Consider the following 18,015-nt stretch of genomic DNA (forward strand, 5'->3'; position numbering starts at 1 on the left):
CGAACCGAAAGACCTTTAATAGTCCCCACCAGGTGGCTCCTGGGAGAGTTTCAACACGGAGTTGGTTGTGTCTGCAGAGGTCTATATGGTTCCTAGAGGGACCTCTTTTGCATTCTCCATGGCAGCCAACAGCTTGTGCCCCATTTTTGTTTGAACTAGGAAAATGTGCTTACCCCTTTCCCCAGACGCTTTACTGCCGTCTGTGCCGAACTTTCCACCCTAAGTACATGGACCTACTTTGTAAATGGTGACCTCTGTAGTTGTGCTGTGCTGTGTACAACCTGCACAACTGTACTTGACAGGGCTGATGCCCATCCTGTTTGCCTTCCACAGCTTCTGCTGCAGGCAGACATTGGCAGAGGGCACATTTGGGTTATGTCAAAGTGCTCCCCACCCCGCTGCACTCAGCAAACACAGTTGAAGAGAATACCACTAGACGATATTTTTTGTCCAGTCAATAAGCACAAGTAGATGGGTGGTGGGTGGAGATTCAGAAGGAGCCCATGGTGACTACTTCAGACACATAATCAGTTAGTGGGTTAGGGGTTAGGGGTTACAGGGCCCAGCTGAGGCTTGGACGAGGCTGCCCCAGAGCAGTATGGGGGATGTGCAGGTGCTGCAGCTGCCCCCTACTCCTTAGTGACACTGGACCTCAGTGCATTAGGTCTGCATCTGGATAGCAGATCTGCGGTGCAGGGCCAGGGTGGGCGGGGCCAGGGCTGAGATCAGACCAGATGGCTTCACCAGCAGCTCTCAGGATCCCAGCTGGGATGGTGGACTCTGAAGTCTAACAGATACAGTTCTTCTTTAATCAACTGGGACTGAGTTTCAGAGGTAACTGGGACCGGGGTCCAGCTGCCATTCCTCACGGAACACCTGCTGTCAGGTGATGGACTCCTGGGGGCTGGGTAACCCTGGCTCTTATGAAGATGCCACATGTCCTAGGCTCTGGTTCACGGGAGCTTCAGTGCAGCTCAGGGATAGCACGTGGAGATGGAATCTCAGTACCACAGCTTCTACACATGGGCAGTGGCTCACACCTGGGATGGGTTTTGTATTCCTAAACTGGCAGGAGCAGCTTCTGAGACTTTCTCATCTCCAGAGAGCTTCCTGGGTCTAAGTGCAAGGTTTCTGATTGCCCGGGGCTGGGGAAATGTTGCAGCTCTTGGTATCCTGTTGGTTTTTGGGAATTGCTCAAAACAGTGAAAGTTTGCAAGGGCCCCTGGCTGCCTTTCTCCTCCCTGCTCTGGCCTCCTGGGCCACACCAGCTGTCTGTGGTTGGTGCTTCACAGTGCTGAGCTGTGCCTTCCCTCTTGCTGTGACTGGGACCCAGGGACCATCCAGAGCCTTCTTCACTCCAAACCCTGTGATCACCCTTTGCCCCTCCACCCCCGCCCCCGGCCAACATCCATTTTCTTCTTGTTCCACTACTGACTTGAATTCATGCCCATTTTGTTTCCCTTCCAGGCACATCTGGGTACCTGGTCCATGCAGGTACTGTGGTCATTTGGGGTGTTGTGCAGCATGAGGCCCCTGTCCCCTCGAGCTCATGTCTCTTTGGGAAGAGGGACCTTTGCTCCTGGGTTCCCTAGCATGAGAGGGTACAAGAGAATGCTAAGAAAAGCACATCCTCTGGTCTTGTGGTGCCTGTTTGCACACAGGGCACTTACTGGGCATTGTCTCAGTTGCTCCTTGTAAACCTCACAAGGCAGATGTTTTTGTCCCCACTTTATGGGTGGAGAAACTGAGGCTCTCATTAGCTAAAGCTGGAAACCATCTGAATTGGGATTTAAACCCAGGTCTGTCCATGAATGAACGTGAGATAAGGGTGTAGCAGGCGGGGGATGGGAGTGGGGCCTGTTTAGTTCCTGAAATGAGGCAGGGAAGTTAGAAACAGTCCTTCTTAACATGAGGCTGAGAAGTTTAGTCTTTTACTCAAGAAACAGGATGGAGCCATTTCTAGTCGTTTAGGGCAAGACAGCTGCCCAGTCACAAGTATGGGATAGAAAGTTCTTGACTGGATAAGGAATCAAGGAGATTTGAACCTGGGTTGTGGCTTGATCAGAGGATCCTTCCAGGATAGGGGGGATCCTCAGTACAGTGAGCATATCCTTGGGACCAGGGCTGGCCCCAAGGCCTGGACTACTGTGTGCGCTGCTCCTGAGGGCCCCACGAGGTATGGATAAGAGTGGGGATTCTGATTATGCAGGGCAGGATTCTGAGGCTTAGAAAGTCAGGGTGACCTCAGGGTCAGAGTGGAGCTGGGCTTTGAACCAGGCTCTATGTGACACCGTAGCTGGTTCCCTCACCACACAGACTCTGCAGAGCTCCCAGCCCTCATGTGGTCAGTAGAAGACAGCCCATGAATGTCCAGGCAGCCCACTGGCACTGAGAAGTTCCCTGTTGCAGGGGCAGCTGGCAGGAAATGACCCAAGTTTGGTCCCGTGGGTGGAGCTACCTGGTCACAGGAGTATGGCCTGATTACAACAGGTTCCCTTGGGGCTGGGCAGAAGTGGACATAGTTGATCCAGAGGGAGAGCAAAGGGCAGTAAGCACAGGCCCCTCGGGTTTGGCATCCTTCCAGAGTGTCGGGGGCCACCTGCCCTCGGTAGCTCGTCAGGTAGGGAGCAGAATACAGAGACGGAGCAGCAGCCGAGGCCTCTGGAGAACCTCCCATGGAGAAGGAGGCCCACAGGCTCATTGCAGGTTTGCATCTGCCCAGCCACTTGCGAGCCATGGGGCCAGGGTAAGCCAGCTCCCCTTTGACGTTATCCTTTCTCCCACCCTGGGGCCACGGGGTCCTGGCTGACTGCCAAGGCTACTTGTGGCTACTTATAGCCATTGCAGTGACGGTCCCTGGAGCATCTTGTCACACCGTGTCCCTGTGGGCATGGCCCCCTCTGACTCCATGGTAGTTCTCAGAAGCTTGTTCTTGGTGCCTCTTGATAGTGCGGGAAAACCCAGGTTTACATATAAATGGCTACACCTGCCATGTGACACCACCTATGGCTCCTAGTGCCCTGGACTTCTGTCCATGCTTCAGCCTGTTTCTGCGGGCTCTGAGCAGAGCAGGTGGGTTTTGGGAGGCTGAGCCGAGTGGGGCTCACAGTCACAGCCAAGCTCCCCAGAGCTGAGATTCCCTGCATGTGGCTGGTGTCTTTAGAGTGGGAGATAGAGCAAGGGTGTGGGGACTGAGCCCCCTGCCAAGTTCTTAGAGCCCTGACCAGTCATGCTGGGTTGCCCAGGTCTGCAGCCATGGAGGTGTGCCTCATCCCATGCCTGGTCATTCCTGGAAGACAGGGTTACCCAGGCAAGTTCCTCCACACAGCTCCCTGCAAGAGAGTGTGCAGGGTGGATCAGAACAAGTGTGCGCTCCCCACTTTGTCCTTCAACTTCTCTGAACCTCACTGGCCTTGCTGGTAGAAGGGGAGCCTTGAGGAGCTGTAGCCTATCTGTGTCCAGGATGCCAAGGCCTATACACACATCCCTCCTCCCCAGAGCCACCTGGTCGGGGATGGCCATGCTGTTACTAGCTGGTTGTACACATTTCTCCAACTGTTTGCCATTCCATCCCCAGGCCTGCTTCTCTGGGACTGGTCTGCTGGGTGCTTCAGGGACTGTCCACAGCCCTTTCTGCCTGGGCCTCTGGCTGCGGTATCCTGCGGGACCCTGGAGAAGGCCTCTCCCCACGATGTGCACCCCCCCAACCTTCCACTCACCCCCCTCTGTCTGTGAGGGCCACCCAGGAGGTGGGGGTGGACGACGGTTTAGCCACTGCCTCATGGCCCACCTGGCAGTGCAGGTCCCCCTACACTCCCCAGGTGCCTCCGCGGGGTCGGTGTCCGGCATAGTACCATGGGCTCAGACAGAGGAGGCCTCAGCAACTACAGCAAAGTTGGAGCTTCCTGATTTCTTTCCTTTAAAAAAAAAAAAAAAAAAAGCTGTGCTGAGAAGCTTTAGGTTGTTATCTCAAAGGAGGCAGCCGCATGCCCCCTTTTCCTGGTCCCAGCAGCTAATTCATCATTCCCCGAAAGAGGCTTTGCGGGGCTGAAATAACCTGCTGCCTCCCGTCAGGAGCCCCCGCCCGCCGCGGAAGCCCGGGCCAGGCCGCTCCCCGCCCCCTGCGCCCAGCCCAGCCCGGATCTCGGGATGACGCCCAGGCGGCCGCCGGCGCGCTCTGGGCTCGTCAGATGATCGTGGGGGCTCCTGCCGCGCCACAGCCACCGTCGCGGGACGGGAGAAGGAGGGAGCGCTGGAAGCCGCGCACGCACGGGTCCCTGCGTCTGTCCCCGGCGCCTGCTGCCGGCTCGGCTCGTGGGGGAAGCAGAGAGGATTGATTTCTTTTCTACCCCTCTTCAAGGAAAAGCAAAACAAAACTGCTGCCTCATTTCTCCCCTGGCTGATTTCGCCGGGCTTCCCTGGAAGATGCGTGCGGCTGGGGCAGGCCGGAGGGGCCCCTTCATCTCGCTGCTGCCGCGGCCGCTGCTGCCACCGCCGCCGGCGTGCGGGCCGCTTACTTTCTTTGCTCTCGGAGGCACGCTGGCCAGCCCCCCCTGAGCCGGCCGCCCCACCATGCGTGACTCCTGCCTCGGGCTGGCTCCCTCTCCGCCCGCCCCCCCTCCGAGCCTCATTGTGCCGAGCTCGCCTATCCTGGCGGCCGCCCCCCTCTCTCGCTCCTCCCGCGCCCTCGCGCCCGCTGCCTCCGTGCTGCCTGGGTCCGGCCCGCTGGGTGATTAATTGGCTATGATGATGAACGTGCCCGGCGGAGGAGCAGCGGCGGTGATGATGACGGGTTACAGTAATGGTCGCTATCCCCGGAATTCTCTCTACAGCGACTGCATTATCGAGGAGAAGACAGTGGTCCTGCAGAAGAAAGACAATGAGGGCTTCGGGTTCGTGCTCCGAGGGGCGAAAGGTAAGCTCTGTGCCTGGGCGCGTTCCCATGTTGTGTGTGTGTGCACGTCTGCATGAAAAATGTTCCCCAGCTCAGAAACAAGCATGAAATAAGCATTTTTCCTGGGGGCACTTGGTTGCTAGACAACCATGTTCTTTAAAATTCTGCCTTACTCAGAAAACGCTGGGGCTTCCTTTAGGAATGTTTTTAATTTTCTGTACCTAATACTCTGAACAGGTTCTCTCTCATCGTCTTCAGCCCTCCCCCACCTCTTTTTCTTTTTTTTAATGATGGAGATGATCAATATTTCATGGGCTCATTTAGCCAGACTGGGGCTGTAATCCGGGCTCCTGGTCTCATACACATAGAATTACCCATCCCCTGAGTTTCAGCTACCTAGAAACCGCCCCATTCTAGAAGTGGGCTTCAGCTCCCAGGCCGGTAGGCACCCGTGTGCCAGCCTCTAAGGTGACTTTGCAAAGGAAATGTGGCAAGATGGTCCCCTCTGCCATGGACCGAGCTAGCAGCACACACGTTACGTGGCCCATGGTGGGAGGCTCAGGGATGCAGTCTGTGGCAGCGTGCCCACTGCCTGCCTTTAACTTGGGGGCTTCCCTTCCAAACGAAAAGAAAATGGCATCGCCTCCCCATGAGAGGGGACATCTGCCCGCCGCGTGTGTGGGCAAGCCATGTGGAAGTTTCATCTCAGAGCCTCCTCGCTATGTCAGGGGGTCTTGCACCTGCGCTGCGGGCCTCCCTGCCGGCATTCCCTCCTGCCTTGGGTTTAGGCAGTCTGGCAGTGATCTGTCCCCGAGAGGATGTCCACACCTGCCCATGTGGTGTGCTCTCCCCTCTCCCTGCTACCATCTCCATCTGCACACGCACCCACCCCCGGCCACTCAGGACTCCCGGGAAAGTCTATCCCTTGCCCTAGAGTTGCATTCGGCAGCTGTGTGGGCCTCAGACACAGAGCCCCACTGTGCAGAGGAGTGGTGGTCCACCCCTCCCCTGGACATGGTCATAGAGGCCCGGGCTGCCACAGAGAGAGCTCATGAGCAGATTCCAAACCTGCAGCCGCCCACTGGGTCAGCATGATGTTCCGTCCATGTTCCAAGTTGAATTCCCTTGGTTGCGAGTCTACGTAGATATAAATTTGGCAAGTGGTTCAGTGTGGTGTTTCTGTAGCTCTGTGTGGTAGGGGAGGAACTTTTCCATTTTTAGAACTGAAAATGTTTAGTCACTGATGCTTTTAAAGAAAATGACAGGCGTGTAGACATGTACCATAGAGCACGTTATCCATGGTTTCAGCACAGAGGCCAAGAGCCATAATGGTGGTACCAACAGGAAATCGGTGTCAGTGCTGGAGTTGGGGCTGACCCATGAGTTTGAGTCTTATGCCTGCTAGGGAAGTGTTGGCCTGGACTGCCCACTTCCAATGAGAGACACTTGGGGCCCCTCTCTCCCAGGGTTCCGTGGAGAGGTCAGGGACTATTAACTTGGAAAACAGTCTCCCAGACTTGTAACAAAGTCCTCCTTCCCTCCCCAGCTGATACACCCATTGAAGAATTCACACCGACGCCGGCATTCCCAGCCCTTCAGTACCTGGAGTCCGTGGATGAAGGCGGGGTGGCATGGCAAGCCGGACTGAGGACTGGAGATTTCCTGATTGAGGTAGGAACATAGGTATCTTTTCTGCTTGGGGAGAGCGCCGACTCTCAATGGGACAAGGGTTTTGTTCCTGGCAGCATGGCCATGAGTTCTGATCTGGACTTGCTATGAACTTTTGCTATTTGTTCGTTGCAACCCACTGTGGATACCACTGCCTGTGGACCTGGAGTTTCGATTATCTTCAAGGTTTTGGCTGCAAGGAGGAAATAGTGTATATGGGACTTGGCTGTTGGTCATGATATAGAAGGTAGAAAGAGACGTGTGGTCACCACAATGCTGGGGACATACGCAGATGTGTGGACTGTTTCATTGTGCCTCTGTACATCAACACCAAGGGGAGTCATCCCTTGTTCTTTATCTTGAGGGCACCCTGGCAAGCACTCTGACACTCACTGGCGTGAGGCCTGTGGCATTGGTGGCTAAGAGCTGATTGATTTGTGAGTTGTAGTAATGATCCTGTTGGATGGATGGTGGCGTTCAAAGACCAAGGAGCAAGCACCCTGGGCAAGAGGGGTGTGTGGAGTTGCTGGCACAGAAGGGGAACTTGCAAATCCAAATGCTTGGAGAAGGAGGCTTTGCTAGTGTGTCCAGGGACCAAGCGTCTTCTTCCCTTGTGGAATGGCACTAGATGTGAGTGCCTGTGTTTTGCAAACGTCACCTGGAATTGGCACCTTGATGTGAGTGAGGTGTCCCAGGGCCAACACTGAATGCTTTGCCCTTTTGCAAGTTGAGGTGTTACTTTCAATCTTGTTGTGCAAAGGAATGTGTTACGCTTTGGAAATATGAAGGGTGGAAAAGATCATTTGAAAAGGTTCAGTAGGCTCCAATGGCCCTCATTAGTACTTCACATTTCTTAGACAATCACGAGCCCTGCCTTAGCCCATCAGAGTCCCACGTGAGGTGGGAAGGATGGATATGTGGTGTCCAGACAGCCATGTAATGTCCCCTGCCCTTGGGCCAGGCTGACATATGCCTGCTCTGTACAGGAGACAGAGCCCCTGGTCAGATGGCCACTTGAATCCAGTTCTCCGCAATAGGCCTGAGGTTCTAAGGATGCTTTTGAAGCTGTGAGTTTGTTTATGATCCACTCAGTATTTCCTGAGACTGTTAAAGGGTGATGGAATCCAGAAGGGAAAATACTATTAGAAGAGAGAGAGCCAGGTAAGATGGAGAAGGGGTTTGAACTTATTCCAAGGATCTTGTGTTGATGTTATTTGCTAAAAGACGTCTTTAAATTATCATTGACCAAAGGGAGTCTGGTTTGAATGAGGGGCGAGCTAATTTGTATTCTCCTGTGTTGGAATGTGTGATGGGCATGTGGAATGTGGAGACTGGAGCCCACCACTGCTTCATGGGTTAACTTGATTTGTTACCTTCATGAAAATGCAGAGACTGGGTTGAATCATCTTCTGTAGGATGCAGTTGTGATGTAAGTACCTTTTGTGTGTGTGTGTGTGTGTGTGTGAGTGAGAGAGAGAGAGAGGGAGGAGGGAGGGGCAGAGGGGGCGTGGTCCTGGGCTGAGGAGCAGGGCTGAAGTCTGCCGCTGGAGTGTGAGTGTGTGAGAGGGGCTCTTCCAAGGGGTTGCAGTAGATTGCAGTTGGTTCTTGGTTTTTAATAATAAATGAGGGCTGCAGATGCAAGAGCACCCCCATTGTTCCGCTCATTGGATTGTTTCTTTGCTAAACCAGTCAAGAAAGGAAATGTAGATAGGGACAGTGCGGGTTAGTGGCTGCTGCTGGTGGTCCCTTGTCAGACTGAAGCCTCTGTGGAAATCTGGAGCGAAATCTACACTTCGGTTTTCTTGCGTCTCCTTTGACATTGCTTTCAACCTCTGATATGCAAATATATTTGCCATTTTGGAGCAGGTTCTATGTTCTGGGTGACCTCTCATTTCCAGGATTCTAGGAATGGTTAGACTCATTTGCACTATGCTGTGACGTCACGTGTGACCTGAAGGAACTCTGAGGTCTCCTTAGCCACAGTCCTGAGAAGCCACTTATGGCTGGTCCTATATTAATGTGGGAGACAGGGGCCAGGCAGTTGGAACTGAGCTCCCCCCAGTTCATTGCAAGGTTGCCTCGGGGGACCCAGCATTCTTCTGCAAGTGCTGGGACATAATACAGAATCCCCACTGAGCGATTTTCCTAGCGCCTGGATTTTGCAACTAGAATGTTAAAATCACTTATAGCGTTATAGGTGCATGGTTTTTTCCAGAGATGGTTTTTTCTATTTTCAGTGAAAGCTTCAACCTTGAAGGGCTCATTTTACACAGCCTCATGTGTCTGGGTCGGTAGGGTTTCTGTGTTCTTGGTGAGGGACAGGGCCAGCCTCCACGTGAAAAGCCACCCAACATGCAGGTTTGTTGTCCTCGTGACCCCAGGTGGCCCTTGGCAAGCCTTCCTCTCTCCCTGCTATTTGAAAGAACCTTGAAAGTATGTCAGATTTTTATTTTCTCTTTAAAAATGCATGCTGCAGTTTGAACTTTTGGACCAAGGGGCACCTTTTGAAGTGAATGTTGGCTTTTAAAGACTTTGGCATCTACAGAATCTCATTTTTCCATCATTAACTTTGTCAGAATGCCCCAACTTGGTCATCTTGCTCAGAACTGGAATCCTATAATGAAGGGTTTCCTGTTGTGTGTGATTTTCTTGGGTACTTACTTTCTAGAATTTCTTTCTTTCCTGCCTAAGCATTTGGGAAGAGTTTGTTCTTTTGTTGGTGTTATTGTTCCTTTGTTGGCCGTGCCTCCACCCCCACCAAAGTCAAAGACTTTGAGTGAAGTTCCCTGTAAAAGGCCTCCCACTGGGGATTTTGATAAGACAGGTAAGAGTGAGTTTGCAAATTGTCTTGCCATAAAACATTCCCTGTTGGGAGTTCGGGTGGGACCTGTGGGGAGGTGGGTGAGTATAGGAAGGTGGGCACTGGGGCAGAGCCCAAGTCCCTTTTGGTTACAACAGGCAACCTGGTACACACTGTTTTCACAATGGTAGGAGCTTCTCAGGGAGCTTTTAGTGGCAGAACCAGCATTCTGGAATACTTGCTAAAGACCATCTGCTGTCTCTTTGACATTATTTTAGGGAGTCCTCCCCAATCCCCCAAGATGGGGCAGAAGAGGTCAAAGATTGCTTCCAAAATGTATGCTGCATCCTCAGGAGGCTGTGGCTGGCTGGTGGGTGACAGGCATGCACCGACTAACTGAGATGTGGGGGAGGGGTGCTCTTCAGATGTCCCACGGGGCTTGCTGTCAGTTCTGCCTGGTGACATGGGCTGGACATCAGGGTCCCTGGAAGCCCTGTTAGAGACCTAGTTCCCAGCCTGTCTCACTGAATCAGAACCACAAAGCAGGAGCTCCGGCATCCGTGTTTTTAGAAAGCGGCAGTGATGCCACAGGGGGTCCTGGCGGGCAGGCAAAATGATGCCCTACTGGCCTAATCCAAGTTGGCACTTGAACCTCTTAATTTGGCATTCTAGCTAAAGTCTCCTCAGCCCAAACAGAAGCAGGAACTGCCCTAATCTCCTTGTCTTAAAACCAGGACTGTCTCCTCCACAAACTCCTCCATTTAGAAACCTAAGTTGTGTTCCTTGAGTTACCTTCATGGGCTGGATTCTGTATCTGAAGAACAGCTCATTAGGCCACTCAGCAGTGAAAGGGCAAACAACAATTGCAGCAAATACCATAAAAGGCCCGTGTCCTTGTTCATAGCAGTTGAGGGTGTGTCTGCCTGCCCGGTGTTACCCCCATCTGAGCCTCATAGCAATCCTATAAAATAACACGTGTTGTCATCCCCATTTTACAAATGGGGAAACTGAGGCACAGAGCGGTTCAATGTGGTTGGCAGGTGCGGAAGCTGGGATTCCAGCGAGGCTGTCGGACTCGATATGCCTCAGCTCAGAGAGGCACGAGAGGCCTTTCGATGTGCTTACTATGTAAACGGGCCGCGGGGAAGACGGGAAGCAAACCATGAGGTTCCAGTTTTGATTTTTAAGTCAGCGCATACTTTTATTATTATTGCTAGTATGCCCATTGCCGGTCATAATACGCTCATGTTGCTAGGTAAAAGAATTAAACTGCCATCAACTTTTTAGAAAGTCATCCTAAGGGAATGATCTAAAAAATAGGTGAAGATCATAGAGTGTTGCAAACACACAGGGAGTCGGGGTGGGAAGGTGGCAGGAGGGGAGCAGTGAAGGGTCAGTGAACGTCTGTCGTGGGTTTGTAAGAAAGCGTTAGAAATTATTTTTACGGCCCAGCGCCTATAGCTCAACCGGCTAAGGCGCCAGCCACGTACACCTAAGGTGGCGGGTTCGAATCCCCAGCCCGGACCCGCCAAACAACAATGACGGCTGCAACCAAAAAATAGCCGGGCGTTGTGGCGGGCGCCTGTGGTCCCAGCTACCTGGGAGGCGGGGGCAGGAGACTCGCTTGAGCCCAGGAGTTGGAGGTTGCTGTGAGCTGTAATGCCACGGCACTCTACCCAGGGGGACAGCTTGAGCCTCTGTCTCAAAAAAAAAAAAAAAAAAAGAAATTATTTTTACGAGGCGTTCTTAATACCAGGAGGAGATGGTTACGTTCTGTTTAATAAGAAGGGCAGAATCAAAATGATCTGTGCCATGTTATCTAAATAATCCTACCTTCCCCCAACACAGGCGTAGCAAACAAAAGACAGAAATATTAACCCCTACAAGACAGGAGTATGCTATTTTTTCTTTTTTGAGATTTTTTTCTCTATTTCTCAGATTTTTGAGATTGACAGTATTAATTTCCTAAAATTAGGAAGGCATTTCTTAGAGGCAAGCTATCTGGAGGGTAGGGTTCCGGCCTCCGGCCAGGGCAGTGCTGTTTGCCCTCGGAGGACAGTGCCTCAGGTTGCGCTAATTATCTTCCTGGTGCTCCTTCCGCAACCCGGAGATGCCTATGGTTTTTGTGATTGTTTTCTCAGCCCTGAAGTGGCCAATCTTGTTTTTGTGTTAATTTCCCTAAATAGGTTTTCCCTTACAATTAAGGCAGGCAGCAATATCCTTCATCCTTGAAAAGTGATGCTTGAATTTGCTAATTACTTTTCTCTCATATTAAATACTTGTAGTAGAAATGGCCTGAAACTGTTTTATAATCTTTGTTTGTGTTTAAGTGAGGACAGGGAAAGAGATGCCCTGGTGTTTTCCTCAGAGACCATTTGAGCATCTCATAAAATGTTTCTCAGGCTGGTCCGTGAAAACTGGACTTGAGAATCAGTTAAGGCGGCTCTAACACGTTTGTTTGCCCAAACCATTGCTTTCAACCCAGCTGGCGTGAGGTACAGTTGTTACAACCCGCTGGTAACGGGTCAGGCCCCCCCCCCCCAGCTGCAGAGTTATGCTTATGTGCTCAGTCTTAGGTTTCCAAATGGGGGATTTCATTAGTGAAAACTTAGGTTTCCCAATGGGGGAGTCCATTAGTGAAGTGGGCGGTTGGGAGGACTGATCACCTGCAGTGAGCTATGCCCCACCCCGGGTCTGCTGGTCACCGGTGCCGGGCAGGGGGCTGGCATTAAGTTGGTATTTGTTGTTGATCACATCTTATCTTTTGCTTTCATTAACGACGCCTGAATCAGGAGAGGAAGCCAATGAATATTAGTTGAACAAATCATAGTAATATAAGTTATAGTGACACATGGTTGTTCCCACTATTCTCTTGGGCATGTAGCAGTTAGTTACGGAGCACGTCCAGCACGCACCAAGCGCACACCATCAGACACGTCCAGCCGAGATGTAGGAGCCACAGCCTTCTTGTGCCCCTGTGGATAGATTATCAGCTAATAAGGCATCTGCCTCAGCCCACCGCCAGCCAGTGTCCCTGGCAGGCACCCCTCCTGTTTTGGCCTAAACCTCTGCACCCAGGGCATTTGCTGCCTTGGGTAACTGTTTGGGCATGGGTCTGGCCTTCAGGTAATCTTGGAATTCCTATACAGGGTGCCTGTTTTGCCATCTAGTGAAAAATCCCTGGGCCAAGGTCAGAGCCCTGTTGTGCCTTCCCAGATGCCAGCACCCTTTAGGGCCAGTTCTCCAGCCACACCACACAACTCACATTTCTCTATTTTGCCTTGGGGATAGTGAGATTGACTCCGTCCGTCACCTGTCCTGCTGGTTACCTGATGGCCAGTCTAGGAACTCCTGCCACCCTATTCCACCCCCTAAAAAAGTCTTCATATCTTATTTAAATGATTTCAATTGTTATTTAATTTAGTAATTAAGTTAAAGACCAGACATCAGTTGATGTTAGCAGGAATCCAGGATGACTGCTGAATTCTTTTCACCTGGGATCACACTGGTGCTTTGGTTGTCAAGGCCAGAGTTTTGTTAGTTTTGCATCAGAAACAATCATTGGCTTCCTGAGTCCCTCTGAGGGTGGAGCATTTCTGCTCTGATCGTTTTGTGGCTTCTGGGATCTGCTCTCCAAGGCTCACAGCACTGGGGGGTCTTTGTTCTCTCAGGCTCTGAAGAGGCTCTGGCTGGCTAGGAGGTTGAATTCCTGTTCCACACATGGCCCTCCTTGGCCTAGGTGATCTTTCCCTGTGTCTTCCATGTTAACTGGGACAGAAGGTCAGACCGAGGAGCAGCCCTGGAATCTTGCAGGGAAGGCGGCTGCAGCCCTGCTACAGCAAATCTGACGTCTTGGCTCGCTCATTTTGGGGTTCTAATTTGAAGCATCAGTGATTTCAATTTCAGGTTAAAAAAAGATTCAGAATCACTTCAGGGGACCATGGCTGCTGTGCTCAGATGCCGTGGCACTGGCAGATGGCAGAGCTCTGGGTTGGAGTGAAGTGGAGAGGAGCCACGGTCAAGGGCACGGGCTGCACATTCCAATCTGGGTTTGAATCCAGGCTCTGCCTCTTCTTGACTGGGTGAACTTGGGCACATTGCTCATTTCTTGGCCTCAGTTTCTTAAACTGTAAATAAAAATGTGTGTGAAGCACCTAACACAGTTTCTCACATTGTGAGCTCTCAACAAATGGTAAAGTGTTTCACGTCTGAAACGTCATTCATTCATTTCTGCAGCACACATTGGGTGCCCACTAGGTGCTGGACTGAAAGAAAGACGTGAATCAGACTCAGTTCCCTGGGGAGCACACAGTCTGCACTAGGGGGACAAAAGTCAGAGTTTGGTGAAGGCCCCCAGATAAGCCAGGGCAAGAGATGAAAGAGATGGTGTTTGCAGGGATCTGAGTGGGGCTTCTGCAGAGCTAAGGGGACATCAAGCAAAAGCTCAGGGAGTCGGAACGTTCAGGGTGGATTTGAGAAGTGGTTGGATGTCATGGAGCTGGGGGTGACTGGGCTGGTCCAGTGAAGGCCGGAAACCAACTGAAGGAGATAAAACTCTGTAGCTGGTCAGCAGCAGGGAGGACTAGGAGGAAGTGGCGTGGGCAGCAGGCCCTCTCCAGGGTGCTGAACCTCACCAGGACACTGACTCTCTCCAGGGTGCTGAGCCGCTCCAGGGCACTAACTCTCTCCAGGGTACTGAACCTTGCCAAGACACTGACTCTCTCCAGGGTGCTGAACCAGAGAGCTGGCAGGAGGGAGCCTTCCTCAGAAGGAGCTTGGGGGTGGCCTCAGCAGTCCCCACCCCCTTTCCCAGTACCATCCGTCCCTGCCCTTTGTGTCCTGGCCCTTTCTGAGCCTAGAGGCTCACTATCCCCAACAGTGCTCATCTGCTTGGTACAGAATCTCTTCCCTGAGGAAGAGCTGAGGAAGCAACATGATTGAGCATTTGCCTGGTCCTGGGCTCCATGCCCACCATCCTTTGCCACCAGGGTCTCGGCTCACATGCCTCCTTCTCAGAGAGGCCTCCCTGGGCACCCTGTGGTTGCCCCTGGCTCACTGACACTTCGTGCTTTCATAAGCATCAGAATCATCTTCTACATTGGATGGTTGATGTGCTGTCCATCTCCCTCAAGGAACGTTTGTCCCCTGTGGGCCAGACAGCTTCCTGACCTGGTCTCTGCTCTGTCTCCAGCATGGAACACAGCACCTGGTGTAGAACAGAGGCCCAAAACATGCTCAGTAACGACCACCCTGGGAAGTAGGTGTTTAATGCCCATCTAGCAGGTAATGAAATTGAGCCTCAGAGAGATTAAGTGGCCTTCCTGGGTTCCCACCAAGAAGTCTGAATCTAGACAAAGTCCAAAGTGTGTTTATTTTGCTTGTGTCTTGCTGATGACCGGGGTGGGTCCCAAGTCATGGCGATGTGACGTTGTAGCCTTCTTCCTCTGTCTGTGATGCTGTACCCCAGCCTCAGCCTACATGGGGCGAGGTCTGCAGGGGGCACGGCCAGCTGACATCTCTACATTCCAAGCTTCTGGTGCATACATTGGCTCTCCTGACAGGAGAACCCGGAGGCCTCTCCATCTGCCCTTCCTCCCTCCCCTTCATCTGCAGCTCACCTCCCAGTGCACTTGGCAGGCTCTAGTTAGCATTGATTTCTCTGTGCCTTTGGTGCCCTTTTGTGGGGAGTTTCATGATACAAGTGGTTAGATTGGCAAATGAACTGAAGGAAAGGCCTGTGCTAAAAGTCCTGTAGGATCTTTTAACTGATGGTTCATCAGCCCTGGGAACAGGATGTGTGCTCACCAATAGTAACTAGAGTGGGACGAGAAAGAGGTGGGGAGAGGGGCTACAAAGCTGTGGCTACTGTCAGAGGCCACGGTGGAGCCCTGAGGATGTTCTCCCTATTCTGGTCCCACGAGAACACCCACCCTCAAGCAAATTCTCCACTTCCCTCTCCCCGGACATTCCATTCATTTCCATTTAACAAAGCTTCCCATGTACCTCCTCTGTGCTCAGCTCCTGTGGCCAGGGCCCAGGGAGGTCATGCAAATAAACAGGGGCTATCCCTGGACATGGAAACCTCTCTGGGGACTCTCAGCGCTGGAGCAGCAGAGGGAGGAGTGGGTTTTTCTGGCCCAGCAGAGACCTGGCACACATGCCTGGCCAGCATGCCCGGCCAGCCAGGAGACAAATGTCGCCACCTTGACCTGGTGCTCTCTCCCAGGTCTCCAGAGTGTGTCACATACTCCTGCCTCAAGGCACTTGCCCACACTTTCCACTCCTTTCCCTCCCCTCCCTGGGCACCTCCCGCTCCTCCTTCAGATCTCTACTCTCTGACAGTTGCCTGTGTCACCCGCTCACTGTGCCATGTCACTGTCACTGTCTATGTTCACTCCCTAAAATAAGGGACCACCCAGAGCTGAGCACACGGCAGATGCCCAGGAAGTGCCTCTTAAATGTGGAAGGGCCGCTTGCTCCGGAGGAGGACACAGCCAGGTGAAAGCCTTCGGACTTGAAGGGGCCCCTCCCTCTCGCCTCTCCCACCCCCTACGGTGCCGAAACTTCTGGAATGGGGAAGTGGAGTAGGGGAAGGGATCACCAGCCCTTCCCTGAATTCTGCCCACTGGCCCACCAAAATACTGAGGAGTTTGGGGAGCAGGGTGTGGGATGTGTGCCCCACCCCTAGGGAACCTTCAGGGATTTAGAGTCAACTCCGCCTCCCCTAGCTTCAGGGCAGTAGTATTTCATTATGGTTTGAGTACCAGGACCGTCTGCACACATAAAATTGGGATGCAGAGAAGCTGACGGAAACAGCTGCCGCTGCTGCTACAGGCTGGAGCTGGTGAAGTTTGTCTCCGTGGATTTTTATTTCTTACTATGTGTATATTAGAAATAGCTTTTGTCGTGTGTTTATACACTTTCTCCCATTCCAGCACATCTTTTTTGATGGGTTAGTTACACATACCGTAACATTTGCCACTTTACCCAGGTTGAAGTGCCCGGTTCAGTGGCACATGGCTCATTCGTGGTGCTGTGCAGCCGTCAGCTCTGTCTAGTTGCTGAACTTGTCCTCGTCCTACAGGGAAGGCCTCCACCTCTTAGCACTCACTCCCCATTTGCCTCCTGCCCCAGCTAACCGCTAATCCCCTCTCTGTCTCTGTGGGTTTGCCTGCTCTGGACGTTTCCCATAAATGTGATCGTGTAATATGTGACCGTGGTGTCTGGCCGCCTTCTCAGCATAATGGTTTTGGGGTCTACCTACACTGTAGCACGTGTCGGTGCTGTGTTCATTCTGTGGGTGCATAATATTCCATCGAGTGGACAGACCGCATTTGGTTTTTCCATTCATCAGTTGAGGGATCCTTGGGTTGTTGCCACCTTTGGGTTATTTTGAATAATGCTGACATGAACATTTTTGTACAAGTGTTCAAGTGTCTGTTTTCAGTTCTTTGGATCTGGGAGTGGAGTTGCTGGATCATACAGTAATTCTGCGTTTACATAAACTGCTGACCCAAACCCCACAGCTTCATCCCGGGTTGGCTAGACAGGTGTTCACTGAGTACTTAACATGTGACCATCTCTGGGCCAGGCCTGGAGAGCCAGAGGCTTGCAGAGGGAAGGGAACCGAGGCCCAGCTCAAAGCCCCAAACTTAACTGCTGGGCAGTGTGATGACGCTGACTGCAAATAAAACTTACAACAGTGACGACAATAACTGTGTAAAATGCTTGTGTTCTTGAGCATTCACTGTGTGCCGGCACCTTTTGGGGATTCTGCATGCGTGAGCTCATGTAGTGTTCGGTTTAGTTTAGATATTTCCATGGGCGCCTTTTTCTTCATGAGGAGGCTTCAGCACAGAGAGGGGGGCTCACTTGCCCGCAGGTGCTCTGTAAGCCAGTGGCAGGGCAGGGCCAGGCCCGGGACAGGGCTGCTTCAGAACTTCCCCAGCATATGACGTCCATCAAATGAGGAGGGGCTGCTGAGGGAGAATGCCTCCCAGTGCTGGAATGAGCCACAAAAGAGTCTTGGCCAGGCTGTGGAACTTAGCTAACCACCAGGGCCTCAAGACGTGGGTGAGACAGGGGAAGACAGGGGAAGGGCCAGACCTAGGCTCAAGGGGCCTTGAAGCCTCTGGGAAGAGGTACCCAGGTGGGAGGTGCCAGGTGGAAGGATGGCAGGGATGGTTCTAAGAGTGATTCTCAGAGGAGTGAGTCCCCCAGGCAAGCATGGAGCGAGGGAAGGGAGGATGAGGCAGGAGTCGGTTAGTCGGGGGCTCTGCTGTCACCCAAGCCAGGTCACTCAGGCATGCCTCTTCCCATGCCTGGGCCACAGTGTCCTGTCTGTATCCTGGGGATAAGAGTGGTTGAGATCAAGAAGATAAACCCCTTGGAGCTGGCAACCCATGGGCAACTCTGAGGCTGAACTGAATTTCACAACAGATTGAACGTGGACACAGGGAGAGGAGGCAGAAACAGCACATCCGGGCGGTTGGCAGCCAAGGAGGCAGGAGAACTGGATTCAAGAGCAGCATCAGAGAAGGTTCTCACAAAAGGGGCTCAAGGGCTCTGGAAGAGGCTGAGGCTGGGGGTCTGAGTGGGGACGTAGGCAGAGTAGAGGCTGAGGACCCCGGTGACCCCTGTAGGGAGGAGAGAA

At 52.5% G+C, this 18,015-nt stretch overlaps 1 protein-coding gene and 1 long non-coding RNA gene across 2 annotated transcripts in view; both read left to right on the forward strand.

Moving 5' to 3' along the window:
- SHANK2 (SH3 and multiple ankyrin repeat domains 2) overlaps window positions 1–18,015 on the forward strand; it is a 428,866-nt gene that overhangs the window by 239,843 nt on the left and 171,008 nt on the right. Inside the window, exons 8-9 of the mRNA XM_023518280.1 lie at window positions 4,833–4,915; window positions 6,441–6,565. Coding sequence (XP_023374048.1) covers window positions 4,833–4,915; window positions 6,441–6,565 — 208 coding nt within the window. The remainder of the gene's footprint in view (window positions 1–4,832; window positions 4,916–6,440; window positions 6,566–18,015) is intronic.
- On the forward strand, window positions 9,779–17,189 carry LOC111727962. Its single transcript, XR_002775383.1, has 3 exons — window positions 9,779–9,789; window positions 13,925–13,927; window positions 16,964–17,189. It is a non-coding gene; the product is annotated as an uncharacterized LOC111727962 (long non-coding RNA).

This window comes from Otolemur garnettii, unplaced genomic scaffold, assembly GCF_000181295.1.
Source record: "Otolemur garnettii isolate 467f Iridium unplaced genomic scaffold, OtoGar3 scaffold00134, whole genome shotgun sequence".
Taxonomy (NCBI): domain Eukaryota; kingdom Metazoa; phylum Chordata; class Mammalia; order Primates; family Galagidae; genus Otolemur; species Otolemur garnettii.